This window comes from Camelina sativa, chromosome 15 (genome assembly GCF_000633955.1).
Source record: "Camelina sativa cultivar DH55 chromosome 15, Cs, whole genome shotgun sequence".
Classification (NCBI taxonomy): Eukaryota; Viridiplantae; Streptophyta; class Magnoliopsida; order Brassicales; family Brassicaceae; genus Camelina; species Camelina sativa.
The window spans coordinates 17,315,846-17,337,390 of NC_025699.1; the positions used below are offsets into that span (position 1 = coordinate 17,315,846).

The 21,545-nt window shown below is 32.4% G+C and overlaps 3 protein-coding genes across 3 annotated transcripts in view; all 3 read left to right on the forward strand.

Moving 5' to 3' along the window:
* LOC104748550 (serine/threonine-protein kinase At3g07070-like) lies at window positions 5,145-6,555 on the forward strand. Its single transcript, XM_010470169.1, has 4 exons — window positions 5,145-5,232; window positions 5,323-5,688; window positions 5,787-6,178; window positions 6,274-6,555. The coding sequence occupies exons 1-4, from the start codon at window positions 5,145-5,147 to the stop codon at window positions 6,553-6,555; spliced, it is 1,128 nt and encodes a 375-aa protein (XP_010468471.1).
* On the forward strand, window positions 9,091-9,507 carry LOC104747043. The gene has a single exon (XM_010468611.1). The coding sequence runs from the start codon at window positions 9,091-9,093 to the stop codon at window positions 9,505-9,507; it is 417 nt and encodes a 138-aa protein (XP_010466913.1).
* Window positions 21,186-21,545, forward strand: part of LOC104747044 (E3 ubiquitin-protein ligase PRT1-like) — a 2,852-nt gene continuing 2,492 nt past the window's right edge. Inside the window, exon 1 of the mRNA XM_010468612.2 lies at window positions 21,186-21,402. Coding sequence (XP_010466914.1) covers window positions 21,311-21,402 — 92 coding nt within the window. The 5' untranslated portion in view covers window positions 21,186-21,310. The remainder of the gene's footprint in view (window positions 21,403-21,545) is intronic.

Genomic DNA, 21,545 nt, shown 5'->3' on the forward strand with positions numbered 1-21,545 from the left:
GTGCCTGGATATCCTCCTCAATCTCTGCTGCAGTCTCAACCAGCTCTACATGCGTAGCATAACTCCGCCCTCTATAGTGAACTCTCAAATCATCACGTAGAGCCCTCAAAAACCTCCTGATCTGAGCCTNACACTCACTGAATCCCCCGGAACACCCTGCGACTTGCCAACACCCTCAGCTGTCACACTCTGGTCCTTGGTCTCACTAACCTCTGGGACTATGCCCCTACCACGACCACGTCCGCGTCCATGATCACGTCCGCGTCCACGACCACAACCAGCAACCAGCAACAGCACCATCTCTAGCCATCTGCACTACCATGAACAGAAGACTAAGCAAACAATTTCTATTATAACACAGGAACATAATCTCACAGTGGAATCACACAGTCGGCTCGAAGAGGATGTTCTAGGACTCCATGCCACACACAATTGACTAACTCACATAATCAATCAAGACATGCAATCCCAAACATCACAACAGAAACCTAGTGAATCCAAACCTAGAACCGTAAGGGCTCTAATACCAAAATGAAACGACCGACCTTTTTTTTTTTTTTTAATAAATAACAATAATAAATATAATATAATAAATAGAACTACAACTAGTGGTCCCATACCCACTAGCCACCTAACCACAATCACAAACATCAGCGGAAATAACAACACCAACATAATATCCAATAATACTCCAAAAAAAACCAATAACCATAATCATCAACAATAATCAATCCAAACAACAAGAAACAAGGAACCAGCAACCTAGCAATGTTTCTAATGACCCAACTCTAGCAACCTAGCAATGCCAGACAACATCCAATCGAGTCCCTAGAACATCCTCCTCTTCATCGCCTTGATTCCACGATCACACTTTGCCTTTACCTGCACCACAAACACAAATTGAGATGCATGAGTATTTGATAAACACTCAGTGAGGCAATCCTCCCATCTACTGGGCTATACACACAAGCAACAATGATTCCAAAGTTTCAAACAAGCATCAAACAAAACACACAAACCAGGAAATCAAACATCGTCTCGCTGGAAGGGAGGTGTCGACCGACACCAGCCAAGTGTCGACCGACACTGGCCTTGGTGTCGACTGACACTACCCCACAGTGTCGATCGATGCCCAATTTGCTGGTGTCGACCGACACCAAGTGGTGTCGATCGACACTCCCTCTGCAACTGCGATCCGCGCGAAGTCGAGAGTCGAATCTCGCTCCCAATTCTCCTCCAAATCGTCCAATACTCGAAACCCAAGCCTTATACATCCGTAGGAACCTGTATCAACCAATCCCAGCAAGAAAAACACACAAACAAGCAACAAACAAGCAAGAACAAGGGAATAAAAGGCTTAGATTAGCCATGGTCATGCACTCACCTCTTTGCAAGAAGATTCAGACCAATATAAACGAATCCAACACTCTCAGCAACCTTCTAACACGTTCCTAGCCCTGGGTCTTCAATCCTGCAGCAAGATCTCACCAAAAGCACTTTGAAATCTCACAAACTCTCTCAAGAACTTTTAGGAACTGTTTTCTCTTTTTCTTTTTCTCTCAAGCGGCGTAAAACAACAAAAACACGACCCTAGGTCATTTTCTCCCTTTTAAACCTCGGTTCAATGGTTTCCCTAAACCAAACCGGCAAGAAATCGATAATTAAATCGAACCGGTCGAAACCAAAACAAACAGTGTCGATCGACACCTCCTGTGGTGTCGATCGACACCCCCACCAATTTACCAAAAATTGGTTTGCGGGTGTTACAAATTTAATCATGTTTTCTTCATCTATGATTTTTGTTTTATCTTTTGCTATGTGTGAGTAGTTCTTCAATTGGGTTTTAGGGTTCCAACTAGCAGATTCAATGAATTGATGTTTTAATTGTTGTTTGAAGTTCTTAATCCTTAGGTTCTTTGATTCACATGATCTTAATGCTAAAATAGGACTGATCACCTTGTTTTATACTCTAAGTCTTTTTATGCATCAAAAGTGTTCGATAGAATGTCTGAATGAGTGTGAATTGAGCAACGTATTTCTAACCTGCGAAAGTTGATGTTAGGACGCATTGTGAACTTAATGAACTTGATTGTAATGCAAATTTGGCTAGGAGGTTGCAAATGAAAGTTTAGCAAACTAATAGTCAAGTTTAGTTTCTAATGCCTTGAAAGAGGGTTAGTCTATTTTTGGGTTCATGTTCTAGAACGGTTCTTAATTATCGAATTCCATATTTCACTTTCTCATTAGTCATTGGTCTCTGAAATATCCTATGATCCAATGTTTTAATCTTATAAGCTAATCGATTTTATTTCTTTACATTTTTATTTACAAACTTGAAAACCAAACAAAAACATTTGTCTGCTTTAGCTATTTACAAGTCTTGCAAATCTTTAGTGTACCATTGGTCCTTGTGTATTCTTGGGTTGGGATTTTTTTTATAAAAACAAATCAATGATACTAAAATATTTATCTCTTATATCTTCTACCTAACCATTGTACCCATTAAGAATGAGAGAAAATAAAATACATATACGATCGAGGAGATTAGAAAATAAAAAATTACAAGAAAATAAGATTCCAACCAAAATTTAACCATAACCGCAAATGCTGCGTTTGAACCAGTCAGACACAAAGTCGCTTGTTGTAGTTAACTGATAACTTAAAAACTTGTAGGCTTTGTTACATTTGGTTAAATGTTTGAATAAAAATTGAAACTTGAATTTATTGATTTATTTCAGTACATTTTTGTTATTTTCTTATAAGTTTTTGAATAAAAATTTCTAAAAAGTTGTAAACAAGTGGGCCATATATTTTGTTATTTTCTTACAAGTTTCAAATAAAAAAATTGTAAACTTTGTAAACAAAGTGGGTATATATGAACAAGTTACTTTAGAAAATTGACTAGGGTTTGAGAATTTGATACAAAGAATAGGTTCACTTGACTATATACATGTGTATATATATATATATATTTAATTATCTTTGGTTAAAAAAAAAGCCGTTGGAATCTAGCTAGTTTTTTAGCAGTCCGAAATGGTACAAAGGGGTTTATATGATTGGTATTAACCGCTAGCAACCACAACCACAACCACTCACAAACGTTGTGTTTGCGAGTGATAGTGGAAAAACCAATCAACACCTAACCCGAGCATTGACCGGCTATACGATTATCTTTCTATGAATTTTTTTTAGATACTCATAAAAAAATTGGGTATGGTATATAATATCTAGCTGTCTTGGGTCAATTGAAGAAAATTGTGATTCCCATAAACTTTAATATCTTAGGGTCAAAATCTATATATAATAGCAATCCGAATAAATGTCACCAAAAGTTGTGTTTTTTCAATCGTACCTTTTGGATAATTTTCTAAAAAAAGTCTGCAGAAATTTTCAATTCTGCGTTTTATGAAAAAATTACGATTATTCATTGTAACTGTTTTTTTTTTTGTAAAGTTGCAACTATTCATTGAAGAGTTGTGTTTATTCGAATATTCATATCTTTTGAAATCTATATATACTTGTATGTTTGAATGTTTTCATTTTTTGTCATGACACAAAATAATATAATATATTAATCTCAACGGTTTTACAGCTTTATAAATTATTATTCTCTAGCATTCATTCTTTTAAAAATAAAGAAATTCTTCCAATTCTTAATTTAACAAAAGATTCCTGGAATGATGAATCTAATTTACAACTTTTAGTTAATTTTAAATATAAAACTTTAATGAAATATCTAGAGTTTTTTTTCCAAGATGAATTATTTAGTGAGTTTTTGGATTCGACTTTTGAATATGTAATAAAAATTATTTCTATTTAAAAGCATTTTAAATGGGTTTCATATATCGGAATTTGGATGTTGCATTAAGATTCCTACAAAGTCCAGATCTGAAAAGATATCCTCAAGCTATATGGCTATCTTGTATATTTTTCATTTTTGTTGGAAGCTTTAATTATAGTAAACGCGAAATGAATCGTTCTGAATGGTATTTTTTCTAGATAAAACTTCAACTGTTTGAAGAAGAGCAATGATTTTGATTCGTCACTTCAATATAAAAGGAGAAATTTTTCGTTAAATATTTATTTATATTTGTTTTTAAAAAATCATACAGTTGTGTTTGTTCATTGTAAAGTTGTGTCTTTTACCACAAAATATCTATATAATTTATTTATTTTGAAAAAAAATCATACGGTTGACTCTGTTTTTTGTAGAGTTGTGCCTTTTACAATAAAATTTAAGTAACAGCTGCAATCTTTTGTTGTACCTTTTCTTTAAATAACTTTTTAGAAAAGAATTTGCGTCTGTTCATTGTAGAGTTGTGTCTTTTACCATAAAAAATATCATATGGTTTCTTCTGTTCATTGTAAAGTTATATTTTTTCACTGTATCTTATTTACAACTTTTTGTTCCAATAGTTATGTTTATCTAAATGTTTATGTCTTTTGAACATAACTTATTAAGATAATTTTTAATTTTATTTTTAGCATTTATTTTCAAATAATTTTGTAATATATAATTCTAAATTTTAAATTTAATTTAACTTATTTTGAAATATTTCCCCCGCGAGATGTCGCGGGTCTGAGTCCTAGTTATAATAACAATAAATCCAAAATTACTTTTTTCTTTTCTTTACATGCATGTTCATAGTTGACTTTCAAAATTTACCATGTATGCATTAATTTTATTTAGCTACATATCAGATTTATGTCTATACATAAGCCACCTCATAAACATACAAAAAAAGAGAGAGAACCAGGCAGGAAACAAATCTATAAAGAAACATGATTTTCTGTGGACAGGTCATCAAAATAGATGGTAACAAAAGATTTCCTTTTTTCTTTAATTATATTTGTTTAATAGGTAGCAAACATTTCTGTCAAAAATTAGGTTCTGTTTGAGGTTGTCTTTCTCAATATTGTTTCTTTCCAATACTTCTCTCTCTCTTTTTCTTTCTGTTATAACCTATTAAACTCTACATAAAACAGCAAAACTTAAATTGTTTCTCGTTTTTATAGAACTGTTTGGTAATTTTTATGTTCTTCGTATAAAACCCATTAAAAGTTTTTGAGAGTCCTATAAATTATTTGTTAGTAGGAGAGGAGGTTTCAGACCATAAACAAGAGAATCTTCCGAAAAATCAAAAATGAGTTGTTTCTCTTGTTTCTCTTCAAAAGTTTCGGAAAATGAAGGTTCTTCGATGCCTGCTCCTTATAAGCAACCAAACTCACCTAGTAAGCTCTCGTCATTTTTCTTGGAAATGTGCAACGTTCGTTTTTGTCTAATTTTTTTAAAGGAAATTATGTTATGTATTTTTTTTACAGAGAGAACAATAAAAGAAGTGGTGGCTAACAACGCAAACGTGCCATCAAACAATATGGGGGCACATATTTTCTCGTTCCGTGAGCTAGCCACGGCGACAAAGAATTTCAGACAAGAGTGCCTCATTGGTGAAGGCGGGTTCGGGAGGGTTTACAAAGGAAAGCTCGAGTCAGGACAGGTCGTGGCAGTGAAACAACTTGATAGAAATGGATTACAAGGACAAAGAGAGTTCTTGGTCGAGGTTTTGATGCTTAGTCTTCTTCATCATTCGAATCTTGTGAATCTTATCGGTTATTGCGCAGATGGAGACCAAAGACTTCTTGTTTACGAGTACATGCCTCTTGGATCCCTCGAAGATCATCTCCTAGGTACATCATCATCTCTCAATCAATATTTCAATAGTTTTTTAAGCTAACCAAAAAATAATAATAACTAGAACCGGTTTTTGATGTTTAAACTAAAACAGATCTTGAGCCGGAACAAAAACCACTAGATTGGAACACTCGAATTAAGATTGCTTTAGGAGCGGCAAAAGGACTTGAGTATCTTCACGATGAGGCTGATCCTCCAGTGATTTACCGAGATCTTAAGTCGTCAAATATATTGCTTGACCAAGAATACATTGCGAGATTATCGGATTTCGGTTTAGCGAAGCTAGGTCCTGTTGGAGACACACTACATGTGTCTTCCAGAGTTATGGGAACTTATGGTTATTGTGCTCCTGAATACCAAAGAACCGGCCATCTTACAGTTAAGTCAGATGTCTATAGCTTTGGAGTTGTGTTGTTGGAACTTATATCCGGAAGACGAGTTATCGACACAATGAGACCTAGTCATGAACAAAATCTGGTAACTTGGGTGAGTGCTTTATATACTAGCATGTATATGATTTATACCAATGGCTTATCAAAATGTAGACATTAGTTAACAATTTACAACTATGGTTTAATTAGGCGCAACCGATCTTTAGAGATCCGACTAGATTCTCACACCTAGCTGATCCATTGCTACGAGGCGATTACCCGGAAAAGAGTTTTAACCAAGCTGTAGCTGTGGCCGCGATGTGCCTGAATGAAGAACCTACTGTTAGACCACTAATGAGCGATATTGTTACAGCCTTGAGCTTCCTTGGTGCATCCTCCGATTTCTCCACTACCGGCCCTAACCATTTGCAACCAAATCGATTCAGGGAAGATAATCAGGATGCACCTCAGTGGGATTCAAGTCCTAGATAAGTTATAACGCAAATGTAGACCCAACAATTCACAACTTTTGTTTCTTCCATTTATTTTACTTTTGGGTTAAAATTTCTTCCATTCACTTTATTTGTTTTTTTATAATTACATTTGGTCCAGATTTTTATCAACATATCGCTTCTAAATTGCTATAAAATGAAAATAAGATGTATAGCCCAGCCTAAACTAAGAGTACACTTTTTGTGTGTGTGTGTGTGTGTGTGTGTGCGCGCGCGCGCGTGAGAGTACACACATTCCATTTAGAATAAACGTGCAAAGTTACAAACTCATTCTAGTGTTAAGAGATAGGTAACTAATGATATAAACTCATTTTACTTGCCCCTACTCTTCACGGGCTTGGGCAGATCTCTCTCGTAAGCTTTTAAGCGGTCACTACTCTGCACGATTCTCTCGACTTCTCAACTTTTTATCGACAACTACAATCACTGGGACAGCTAATTTCATTCTCTGGCTTCTCTTCCAAGCAACTATCCACACTGTTTGGCTGGAGCGGAACCGGCGTCGCCATGGGGATCCTCCGACTTCTTCAGATCGTATGGTTCAGTTCCTTGACCGGCTTATCCGTAACAAGCTACTATCTCTTCACCAGGTTTCTCCTCCCAAACATGCGGATGCCTTGCAAGTTTGGCTGGCTACCAGAATCTAAGCTCTAGTCTTTCATTTATGGTTTTAATTTAATCAAACTTTCGGCACAAGGATGCATATATTGTACCAAGGACTTTTTTTGGGTTGAATATAATTTAACATTCATTAAAAAAAAAAAAAAAACTAATGATATAAGCCTCGCATGGGGAGGACTAATAATACTCGGCAAAAGTCTTTATGAACACGGACAATATAATAACGGGATATTGGAGGACTTTAACATGCTAGTGGGCAATTGCCGATGATTCTATTTGGATCGATAAGTGATGGTGGATATTAAGATCCATGACCATGAGGCCACAAATTGCCAAAAAGTTCGTCTTATATACGAGACTAAACACAATCAAAACCTAGTCATGTGAGAACCTTGCACGAGCCTGTTCTCTCGGTTGAAAACTAATAATTATATAAAAGTTTTAATATTTTTTTAAATTTGATATATGTATTATTTACCCTTAATAAGAAACTTTAAAATAGCCTTATGATTAATTAGATTTTTGATATGAATACTTACAAAAAAAAAGGTACAAAAGACTGAAATATTAGATTAAGTGTTAAAGACTGAAATACCAAAATGATGTTTATTTGATTAGTTTTAAACACATCTTACAAAAAATAATGCACATACCCATTTTGTATGATATGTATAAAACAAATCAAGTTGTTATTTATTTTTGTTGCATTTGCATATAGGGTATATTCCAAATATGGTTACTTTTTAACAGTCATTTGTGCTCATTACCTATATAATAGTTCATAGGTTTTATGAGCTATAATGAGAAAACTAACAGTAATAATGGTGCTCCAACCAATGCATCATAATACAAGAAAAAACAAAATTGATTTTAGTCTATAATTTTATTACAATATAAAACAAAAAATAACCAGAAATAAATAATAACAAAAACCTAAAAACAAAATATTACCAATAAAAATGGTCAAAAACTACATTAATAATAATTTTTAATTACAAACAACATACCAAAATTATTTTAAAAATAATTAAAATAAAATAAAAAATACAAAAAACAACCCCGCACGCGATATAAAGCGGTGTTTCTTGTGTCATCACTGGAACTATCAAAAATCCTCTCCATGACCGCTACGCAACTATCCCAATTCCCACTCAAAACTTGCTTTTCGAGAATCCCAAAATCGGCTGACTTAAACAATATGTTCGACTCGTGTTCCAAACAAGAAGCAGACTTCTTGAATCCTAATGAGTATAAGCACTGAACCATAATCCTAATAAATTCATGTTTTTTTAACAACCCTTTTGATGTTGGGTTGAATAAGTCGTAGTTGTTGTTTCTGTTGTTGAATAAACTCCTGGATTGTAGGAGTCAAACCTTAGTGGTTTTTAGTGGTTCTAGTCTTTCGTTTGTTTCCGCAAGTTTCTTTCTTTCTGTTGTAGAAGACTTAGTCTTCATGTTGTTTGCTATTTAAGACTCTGCAAGTCTCAATAATAAATCATCGAAGTATTCAGCTTTTGTGAGAGTTTTATCTGAGACCAACAAATCTGGTATCAGAGCTATTAAGTGAGAAAGAGAGAAACACAGTGCGTGGGTGAGTGAAATGGCAGAGTCGAGTAATTTTGCTCAACCAAGCATTCCTAAGTTTGATGGAGACTATGATCATTGGAGTCTTCTCATGGAGAACCTGTTGAAATCAAAGGAATTCTGGGGTGTGGTGAGAGATGGATTTACCGAGGCAACAAGTGAAGAGGTATTGTCTGATGCGCAGAGGAAGAAACTTGATGAAGCAAGATTAAAAGATCTCAAAGCAAAGAATTATCTTTTCAGTGCAATCGATAAAAACATTCTCAAAACGATTACACTGAAAGATACTTCTAAGCAACTGTGGGATTCCATGAAAGTCAAGTATCAAGGAGATTCACGAGTGAAGCAGGCTCAGCTACAGACCTTGAGAAGGAATTTTGAGCTGTTGGAGATGAAGATCGGTGAATCTGTGGGTGATTACTTTGCACGAGTAATGGTGGTGGCCAACGATATGAGGAATTGTGGAGATGACATGCAAGATGTCAAGATTGTGGAGAAAGTCCTGCGCACATTAACTGAGAATTTCAACTACATTGTTTGTTTGATTGAGGAATTGAAAGACATTGATAATCTCTCTGTTGATGCGCTGCAAAGCTCACTCCAAGTGCATGAGAAAAAGCTGAGAAAACCTAGCAATGTTGGAGATGATCAAGTGCTAAAGGTTACGTTTGATGATAGAGGAGGAAGAGGCAGAGGAAGAATGGGCCAAGGAAGAGGACGAGGCTGAGGCGGTGGAGCAGGAAGAGCTTTTACCAAAGCTATGGTTGAGTGCTTCAAATGCCACAGACTTGGGCACTACCAATATGAGTGTCCAAACTAGGATGGCAAAGTCAACTATGCAGAGGTAGAAGAGGAGAAAGATGATGTGTTGCTCATGGCGTTTATAGAAGCTGAAAAGAAGTATGAATCGTGGTTTTTAGACTCTGGTTGTAGCAACCATATGTCTGGAAATATGTCATGGTTCTCCACGTTTGATGAGGGTTTTCGTCATTCAGTGAAGTTAGGGAACAATTCCCAGCTGCAAGTAATGGGAAAGGGAGATGTGAGCTTAAAAGTGGAAGGAGGAACTCACACAATCTCTGATGTGTACTTTGTTCCAGACTTACGAAGTAACCTGCTGAGTATTGGACAACTCCTTGAGAGGGGATGTGAAGTGGTGATAAGACATGGAGTATTCAAGTTGTATCATCCAAGAGCTGGACTGATTCTGCAGTCTCCAATGACAAACAACAAATTATTCAGAGTCATGGCGGCTAAGAGTGGATCAGAAGTGGTGTCTGAATGCTTCCAAGTCACATCCATGAGTGATTTCAATCTCTAGCATCGCAGATACGGGCATCTCAACTATAAGGGTCTGAGAACATTAAAGTACCAGAATATGGTTAGGGGAATGCACATTTGAAGAACGATGGAGGAGATAAGGCATGTGTGAGTTGCTTTGCTGGAAAACAACACCGGGAGCCTGTCCCAAAGACAAGTTTATGGCGATCATCAAGAAGGCTACAACTGGTGCACTCTGATCTTTGTGGTCCGATCTCTCCAATATCAAACAGTGGCAAAAGATACATCCTTACTTTCATCGATGACTTCAGCAGAAAAGTCTGGGTTTATTTTTTGGCAAATAAATCTGATACGTTTGCTATGTTCACGAGATTTAAGTGTCAAGTCGAGAGGGAGACTGGAGAAACGTTGGTGTGTTTGAGAACCGATCGAGGAGGAGAATTCACTTCTAATGAATTCAAGATGTTTTGTGAAGAAAATGGAATTAGCCGGCAGCTCACAACAGCCTTTACGCCGCAGCAGAATGGAGTAGCTGAACGCAAAAATCGCACCATAATGAATATGGTTCGATGCATCTTGAAGGATAAGGAGGTTCCTAAGAGATTCTGGTCAGAGGCAACAAGATGGGCGCATGTCTTAAATAGAATTCCGACTTCTATACTAAAAGAGAAGACACCGGAGGAGATGTGGAGTGGATTCAAGCCAATGGTTGATTATTTCAGAGTTTTTGGGTGTCTTGCTCACGTTCATGTCCCAGATCAGAGAAGAAAGAAGCTTGATGACAAGAGTGTCACATGTGTATTAATCGGAGTGAGTAATGAATCTAAAGGGTATCGTCTCTACAATCCTATCACTGAAACAGTAGTGACAAGCCGTGATGTTGTGTTCGAAGAAGAAAAGGGGTGGAATTGGGAGAAAGTAAATGACGAGCAGCTGATATGGGAGGGATGTGAATCAGACGATGAATCCAACGTTGAAGCAGAGCAGACGCAGCCACCAGTAAACTCACCAGAAAATCCGTCACCACCGGCACCAGAAAGTCATTCCTAAGCAGCATCATAAGAAAACAGAGCAGAAGAGGTAACACTGGTTGGAATGCCTAGATCTCGTAATCCACCTTCATATTTGCGAGATTATACGACAGGGGAGGAGTTGTCGGAAGAAGAAGATGAAGAACGCAATAACATGGTCATGTTTGTGTCATCTGACGATCCAGTCACATTCGAAGAAGCAAGTGGACATGATAAGTGGCTGAAGGCGATGCAGGCTGAGTTGGAATCGATAGAGAAGAACAAAACATGGCAGCTCATAGAATTACCTAAAGGAGCAAAGAAGATTGGAGTTAAGTGGGTGTACAAGACGAAGTAGACAAATACAAGGCAAGACTTGTCGCAAAGGGGTATGCCCAACAGCATGGTGTAGACTACAACGAGGTCTTTGCTCCAGTGGCTCGGTGGGACACTATAAGGATGATATTAGCTTTGGCAGCTCAGAAAAATTGGTGCGTGTTCCAGTTGGACGTCAAATCTGCATTTTTATACGGAGAACTTTATGAGGATGTCTATGTTGACCAGCCACTAGGTTACATCAAGAAGGGAGAAGAGCAGAAGGTTTATAAGCTTAAGAAGGCATTGTACGGTCTCAAACAGGCACCACGTGCATGGTACAGCAGAATTGAAGCTTACTTCACCAAAGAAGGATTTCAAAGATGTGAATATGAGCATACACTGTTCATAAAAACAGAGGGAGGTAACAAAATCCTTATTGTGAGTCTTTATGTTGATGACTTGATTTTTACTGGGAATGATCAAGTCATGCTTGAAAGTTTCAAGTCCTCTATGAAAGAAGAATTCGACATGACTGATTTGGGTCGGATGAAGTACTTTCTTGGTGTTGAAGTGGTGCAAGATGCAGAAGGAATTTTTATTCATCAGAAAAAGTATGCAGGAGAGATTTTTAAGGAGGTTCAATCTGCAGTGTGGTAATGCAGTTAAGAATCCAATTGTCCCAGGTTCAAAGCTCTCAAAGGAAGGCGAAGGAGGTAAGGTGGATGCAACTCTTTATAAGCAATTGATTGGGAGTTTGATGTATATCACTTCTATGAGACCTAATATCATGTTCGTAGTGTGTCTCTTGAGTCGATATATGGGCGCTCCTACATAACAGCATCTGCAGGCTGCAAAAAGAGTGTTGAGGTACTTGAAGGGGACTCAATCTTTCGGAGTGTTTTACAAGAGAGGAGGTGGTGAGGAGCTGGTTGTTTACACTGATAGTGATTATGCTGGGGATATAGATGACAGGAGGAGTACAAGTGGATATGCTTTCATTTTAAGTGAAGGAGCTGTAGCTTGGGCATCCAAGAAACAACATGTGGTTACTCTGTCAACAACTGAAGCCGAGTTTGTGTCTGCAGCGTTCTGTGCCTGTCAATGTATATGGATGAGAAGAATTTTGGAAGAGTTTGGTGTGGAGCAAGCAACGAGTACTATGATTCAGTGTGATAACAGCTCAACCATTAAGCTGTCTAAGAATCCTGTGTTGCATGGGCGGAGTAAGCATATTGATGTCAGGTTTCATTTCGTAAGGGATCTCACAAAGGAGGGTATAGTTCAGCTGGTACATTGCAGAACAGAAGACCAGGTAGCAGACATTTTTACTAAACCATTGAAGCTGGAAGCGTTTGTTAAGCTGAGAGAGAAACTTGGAGTCTGTGATCGGAACTTGGAGTAAATTGAATGCTACTGCTTTCAGTTTAGGGGAGGCATTGTTGGGTTGAATAAGTCGTAGTTGTTGTTTCTGTTGTTGAATAAACTCCTGGATTGTAGGAGTCAAACCTTAGTGGTTTTTAGTGCTTCTAGTCTTTCGTTTGTTTCCGCAAGTTTCTTTCTTTCTGTTGTAGAAGACTTAGTCTTCATGTTGTTTGCTATTTAAGACTCCGCAAGTCTCAATAATAAATCATCGAAGTATTCAGCTTTTGTGAGAGTTTTATCAGAGACCAACATTTGAACCTAAAAGTTCCCATAACCCATTCTCCATCTGGAATCACACTCTTAAGCCTTAAAAAGACACTCTTGATGATGATGACTTACTGAAGATTCTCAGCAATGATTCCACATTCAATAGTTGAATGGTCCACAAAGGAAAGTACAAAACTTCCCGCTGAAAGTATGACACTTTACCAAGAATACAAAGAACCCAAAACTCTTAGAAGCATCACCAAATCAGAAACTAAACACTTTAGATATTAAATAATTTCCCAAACTCTTAAGCAAAGCTGATTTATTTCCCAACATAGCCAAGTTCGAACGAATAAAAAAGCTAAAAACCAAATCGACTACACTATATAAACGTATACAGCTCCAAGCACGAAGACACACAGATGCGAGAATAGTAATAATGGATGGTTGCTAGATTCAAATTTGTCCGGAGAGATAATATAAGAACCAGTTCAAACGAGAAGAAGAAGAAGAAGAAGAAGAAGATGGAGAAGGAGAAAAACGCAAGGCGTGAAATGAATCCAAATCTTCAAAACAGATTTCAGTTAGTTTCGGGTGAGTCTCTATATGGAGGAAGAGAGAGAGGTGGATTGAAAGGAATGTGTTAATATCAGATCGTTAAGAGTCCTATCGCTAATCCCTATGTTAAGGAGGATGAGCCGTATTAATTAAAATGTTTTCATTGGCTACTTGTTTTAACTGATGTGTCATCTCCAGAATGCTTCACAATGCTGATGTGTCATCATCCGGAGAGAAACGCATTGTACTTTTATTATATTGATTATAACTTATATAATGTTATAATAGAAGTTAACGTTACTGTGTCAATCCACAAGTAAATAATATATAGTCTATGCAGAATTTTAAATTGTGACAAACGAAAGTATGCAAGGTGATACTTCTATCTTAACATTTTTGGAGTCCATTTTTGGAGTTCATTTTTGTGCCATCTTTTTTTGTTTTTGTATCCAAACAAGTCCCAATTAAATTCTCTACAATCCTTACAACCAAACACAATCATTTCATTATTTGATAATATTAATTTCAAATTTCCTAAAATATATCTACCTAATTTAAATCAATATGTTAGATTAAAATATAAATATCCTTTCACTTTTATTTAATCTTATATTTAATTATTTGAATTACTATTTAATACATAAGTTAATAAAATATTAGATTTTTTTAGCAGATGATGTGATTTGAATTTTTATAAATGGATATATATTTTAAAAATCTATCTTAACATTTTAGAAGTATATTTTTGTGCAATAATCTCTTTTGAAATGATTTTCCAAAAAACCATGGTCTTAAACACTATTAATCACCATAAATTTGATTTTAATCATAGTTCATTGTATTTTTGACCATGGTTTAAGACCATGCACAAAACCATTGTCTTAAAACTAATTTGATTTTAGTCATATTTCATTGTATTTTTGAAAGTACACATATTTATTGTTCTTTCAAAGTTAGCCCATATAATTATATTAACAAGTACTGTTAATTATTGTAAAAACACCAAAATAAAATATATAATATTGACAAGTGCATTGATATCACACTTGATATTACAAGACAAATAAATTGACTATGGGGTAAATTTTGCAGATATATATATAATATTGTAATATTTATATTAACTAACTAAAAAACCTGATTATATTAGTATACTAATCTATTTAAATGATTTATGAAAAGAAACTAGATTTTAACCCGCGGTACACCGCGTGCATATATTTTTATTATTATTTATATTTTATGTTGTATTTATTTGTTAAATATTAGATATTTTGTAAATAGAGGAATAACTAAAATTTTTGGTTGTTTGTACGGCTAAATGTTTAGATTAATTTTTAACCCCCTATTTCATGACTTTTTGTTTGTTATATTTAGTTTGTTTTGTTCAGTGTTTGTGATTTTATTTTTATTTTAAATTATTATAATAAAAAAATAAGGGATCTAAACAAATAATAAGTCATGTATACGCTATGATTAAGTCACATTGTTCCTAATGATTTAATTATTTTACACAATCTTAGTTGAATCAACTTGATTTTATATATCAGATATTCTAATATTAATAGTATTGGAAAATAATAAAATGAGGATTTAACCCGTGTTAACACAAATTTAATGATATTTTACTAATTCTAACATGTAATTTTTATAACTCATCTAATATATAACCATATTATATAATATTTTAAACTTTTTTAATTTTATATATTCGTAATATTTTAAATTTTTATTAAGTTTATATATATTAATTATAATATTTAAATAAATGTGAATCGAAGTTCTTCTTACGTTAAGAATCAAAGCTCACAGGTATTGGAAAACAAAATAGGAATCAAATTGTTTTTTTTTTTTTTGCAAATGATTCAGAGATAGAATATCTTCAAAACACAATAGAAGGTGTGGTTAAATATATTATAGTTTATGTTTCCATATTGATATTGCTGTAATTTTTTTAGTTGGAATGTAATGTAAAATATTCAGGAAACAAAATCTGAAGTAATGCTATTTTTGGAAAGATTTTAGGGGTTAATGTTGTAAAAAAAAAATTAAATAAGCAAAACTAAAAGGACATAACACAAAATGTACTTCAAAAATGTTAATATAAAGTAGTTTTCTTATTAACTAGTTGAAGAACAAGAGTCGAACGACGTTTTGTATTTCCGGAGAAAAAAAATGATGACATGGATGCTACGTCCGACGTGGCAAGTCAGCCATCAAACAATTAATAACTCAGCCTAAATAAAACTCAGCCATCAAACAAATTATAACTCAGTCACAACATGAAAAACATTACAGTAATTAAAAAGCAAAAAAATTGCTCCCAAATTCAGCCGCTTCATCAATTGAAAATATGTAATTCAGTCGTATCGTTTAATAAGTCAGCCGTAACTGAATAACATTCTAGTAATTAATCTTTTGCTACTAAGTCAGCCGTCAAATGGATGAGTTGTAAGATAAGTCAGCCTATCACGGCTGAGTTATAGTTTTTTTACCATAACTCAGCCGTAACAATATCTCATAAGTCAGCCGTTTTTCATAACTCAGCCAGTCGGAAAATAGTAACTCAGCCGTGTCGTAGTGATAAATCAGCCAAAATTTTGACAACTCAACCATCGGGTGAAAACTCAGCCGTCCGCTCTTACTCAAATGTTTTTTCGATAACTCAGCCGAAACATACCTATAACTCAGCCGCAACATACATCTGGAACGCGTTACGGCTGAGTTATGGTTACACGTCAGCGATTTCTGATGTGGCGTCTAACGTGGCAATGGTATTTTTGTAATTATGTTTTTTCCGGTAACATAAAACAAAGACACACTGGGTATTTTGAAAATACCTGAAATATTCTAGTAATAAAAAAGTTTTTTGTAGATTCTGGTAATATTACCAAAAATGAGTAACATTTGAGTAAATCACTCTTTATAGTTTGTTGACAAAAAAAAAAAAAAAAAAAAAAAATTGGTTTCTAGTTTCCTAAAACAATGTTTATATTTATATATATAATATCTTTTTATTTTCCTTTAAAAACTCTAAGATTCAATAATAACAATATTGTTTGATATGAAACAATTAATTTTTTTAATGATTACTACTATGCTAATAAATTAATGTGATAATAATTATTTCACGGGTTAAATCTAAAAAAGTAGAGTATTTATAATAGGACAATTCTTGGTGAACCCAAAAAAAATCTTTATAATATAATTTAACCCATAGTATACTGCACGATAACTTTTACAGATATAATTCTTTCACGGGTTACATCTAAAAATACTAAAAACTTACGGGTTAAATTTAAAAACATAAAAAAAAAATTAAAAACAAATAATGTAAGAATAATTTTTTCATGGGTTAAATCTAAAAAACTGTAACCATAATAAATTTGATATGGTAAAATGGTAATATTATCATAAATAAAACTAAATAATTGTCATTTTATTTCGTGTCTACATACAGCTGGTCAAATTTTAGAACTAACAATCAAAATATAGTTATACAATCTTGAACACTAAACAAAAGAAAAATATTTAACAAACAAATACATTTTAAATTTAGGTTTTTATTATAAAATATTGTCCCGCGGTGTACCGTGGGTTAAAATCTAGTTATGAAACAAAAATACTTCTCTAAACATCTTATATTAAAAGAACATGTAATTCTATAATGTATTATGCATCTATCCACACATAGTGTAAGTAAAGATAAATTGTTATTATTATACTTTATAAAACTGTTTTGAAACTGTAAATTCACATTTTCTGTTTTATTTGAATGAAGGAAAAGTGCAAAAAAGGTAATTTTGTGACCTGTTAGATTGTGGTCAAATAAACAAGTGGATCTTTATTTACAAACTAATCAACAACTTGATAACTAGTCAATATTAAGGAAAGTTGTTTTAAAAAGTTTCCATAGCAAAACAGGTTATTAAGATTGTTATTGTATATATGCAAACTTATTCGATTTTGGTAATATATTTTTGATATTTTAAAAAACAACCATCTAATTTAATATTATTTGATATTTTCCAAAATTATTAATTCAAAATATATACTATTTGAAAATTTGGGGATCTTTGTTTCATAAGTGAAAAATTCAGATTTGTATTGCTAAGAATAGTGTTAATAGATAAATAGTAACTCTTTAGATTCTAATAAATTTTATATATTTGTTATTAATCACATAAATTTCAAATATGCAGGTAAGATTTACAGTTTTTGGTAAAAATAAACCTAATTTCGTATACAATATATTTCTTATATGTAAATACTATGCATACAACTTATGGTGAAGTATATTACGGTGTTGATTTCAAAAACTAAGCAAACCAATATAAGTTTAGGTTATAAATGATATATCAAATAAATATATCTACCAATAAAATTCCGTACATACATGCATGTTTAAATCTATTACATATTTCTTATATGTTAGACTAAAATATACAATATCACATATTTAAATAAAAACTTAACATATATGGAAGGGACCCATTTTCTTTCCCAAAACAGATATACCACATTTCTCTTACTATTGTTTTTAGTGTAGTTGTCTTTATTATAAGAGAAATATATTGATCATTCTTTTTGTCTAAACGAATAAAAAACAAATTAAATACAAAATTGGTAGAGTTTGGATTCTGAATGTTAAAAGCATTTCTAAAAAATATACATTTACAAACATAACTTCATACTACGTAATATATTATAAATATGTTATAAAATTTAGTTTATGAAATCAACTCTGCACCTACGTGCGGATCCAAATCTAGTTTTGTATGCATGTTATCAAATAAACAAATCGAGTGATATTGAAAATACACAAATCATATGTAGAGTATACATGCATGTGTTACTGAATCTTTTCTTTGTTGAGATGCAATGATGGGTACTTTTTATCATAACTTGTATAACTAATAAAATTAAGAATATATTTATAGTCTGATACTAATCCTAAAATTCCAAATAAACTAAAACTAAATTATTATTTGTGCAAAAAAAACTTAATTTATTTATATCAAAAACTAAGTCATATCCTAATCCCTTATATATTAAAAGAGAAGCATTTTTACACAAAATGCTGACGTGTCGCACTCATAGAGCTCCAGACACTATTTCCTTTATTTGTCATTAGTTTTTAATAATATTTATATCAGTTTTCCAAAAATATAATTAACACTCAAAATTAAATTTTTATATTCTCTTTTTAACTTAATAATATCCTTTAATTACATTTTCATAAAATCTTTAAAATGAATTTTAAGAACTCTTTGTCCATAAGATATGATATGATAATATAAGATTGATATTATAATAATTCTCACGGGTTAAATTTTGATTATTATACAAATTTTTTATATATATACACTACACAATCGAATTTTAGATTCCAATTACCAATAAATATTGTAGATTTTGTAAATGAAAATTATAGTAAAAATATTTAATAATTATTTTATACCGCATATAGTGCGGGTTGTTACCTAGTATGGCTTTAAAATGAATGTATCATTTGTAAATTGAATATTTTTTTTAATTGTAATTCACATTAAATAAATAGAAAATGATTTGAAACCTATCTTCATTGAAAAAACTAAAAAAAACTTAAATGTGAACCAAAACCAAATACTATTATATCAAACCATTCCGAAAATAACAATTTCCAATTCTTTTATCACGTAAGAAATATATGGCATGAAAACATCATCATCAGTTACTGCTACAATAATGGCTTTGATTGGTAACATGACTTAACATTGAGTTAAGTTGAGTTATGGATTTAACTCAAAATTTATTCAAAAATGTTACCAATCAAGAATAAAACTAATTTTTTTGAAGTTGAGTTTGAATAATCATGTGTTATGGTTGATGTGCAAATTTGAGGTATATCCTTTGTAAAATTGTTAACTCAAAAGATTATTCAACATCATGGAATTTTTCATGAGTTAGGATGTGGTAAGTTGAGTTAGCTAATTTTTTAATTAAATAAAACGAAAATACAGTTATATAAAACAAAATATTGTTTTTTATTTAATTCATATATCAATAAAAATATATTTTCCCTTTTTATTTTATTTAATAACTTCTTTATTTTGTTATTTTGAATTTTTTATATTTTGCCAATTTTTTTATCATTTGAATCAAATTAGGCATAAATCTAAATATCATAAGATTGTAAATATTATGAAATACATGTAGCTATTTTTATTAATATATTTTATTTTAAATTATTTTATTAATATTTACTAATACATTTTATTTTCTTTTATTTTATTAAATTTATTCACTAATACTTTTTAATAATTATAATTATTAATCATTTTCAATTAAAATTAATTAAATAATACATACTGCAACATCTATCACAAAAGTGTCATCAGTCAGTAATTTGGTAAGATTGATAAATTATATTCTTACAGCAATTTATTACATCAAACTGCTATTTTTACTACATAATTTTTACTGCAAGATACATCGGATTATAATATTCTCTGTAACTCAACTTCAAAAAACCATGTTACCAGTCAGATCCAATATCTCAAGAACTAGATTTTAACCCGCGGTACACCGCGGGCAAATAATTTTTATTATAATTTATATTTTATCTATTTGTTAAATATTGGATGTTTTTGTAAATAGAAGAATAACTAAATTATCCGATTGTTGTGCGGCTAAATAATTATATTATTTTTTAACCCGCAACACACTTCATGACCATTTGTTTGTTATATTTAGTTTGTTTTGTTTAGTATTTGATATTCTATTTTGATTTTTAATTATTATAACAAAAACTTAAGGATGTAGAAATATAATCAATAATTTATACGTTGTGATTAAGTAACATTTTTCCTAATGGTTTAATTATTTTATATATTCTTAATTAAATCAACTTGATTATATGTCAAATATTCTAATATTAGTAGTATTGATAAATAATTAAGTGAGGATTTAACCCGTGTTAATACAAATTTCATAATATTTTATTAATTCCAACATGTCCTCTTTATAACTCATCTACTATATAACTACATTATATAGTATTTTAGACTTTTTTAATTTTACATATTCGTAATAATTAAAAATTTCTTAAGTTTATATATGTTAATTATAATATTTAAATAAATGTCAATCGAAGTTTTTTTTTACGTTAAGAATCAAAAGCTCACATGTTTTAGAAAATAAAATGGGAATCAAATTGTTGTTTTCTTTGTTTGCGAATGATTCAGATATAGAATATTTTCAAAACACAACAAAATGTGTGGTTAAATGTATGATAGTTTCTATTTCCATATTGATTGTTGTTATTTTTTTTAGTTGTAATGAAATGTAAAATATTTAGGAAACAAAATCTGAAGTAATGTTAGTTACGGAAATTTTTTAGGGATTAATATTGTAAATAACTTTTTAAATAAACAAAACTAAAAGAGCATAACACAAAATGTATTTCAAAAATGTTAATATAGATATAGTAAATAATACATGACAGAGAGAATCAGCAAATAAAAAAAAATATGCATGAAACACTTTTTTTTTTTCCAAATTCCTTATTTAAGTTTTTTTCTTTTTTTTTCTTACAGTAGTCATAATAATATAAAAATTATAAAAGGAAAAAAAAAAAAAAAAAGTACGGCGGTGGATTCAGGCCCTTGCCGCAAAAGCAAAAGCATCGCACCACCGTTTTATAAAAACATCTCAAATCTCTTTCTCTCTCTTTCTCCTTATCTTGTGATAACAATGGCCGAACCTACGGATGCTACTACGGTGAAGAACGACGAACCACCAGAAGAAGAAGAAATCTCCGATCAATTTCTCTGCTGCGTTTGCCTGTAAGCTCGTTTTCTATTTTCAACCCCCTTCTTCTTCTTCTTCTTCTTCTTTATCAATCTTTCTGGTTCGCCTCTTGCAAAAAATCCCCCTAATTTTGTGAATCATTAGGTTAATTTGTTGGGGGTTGAAATTAGAGTATAGC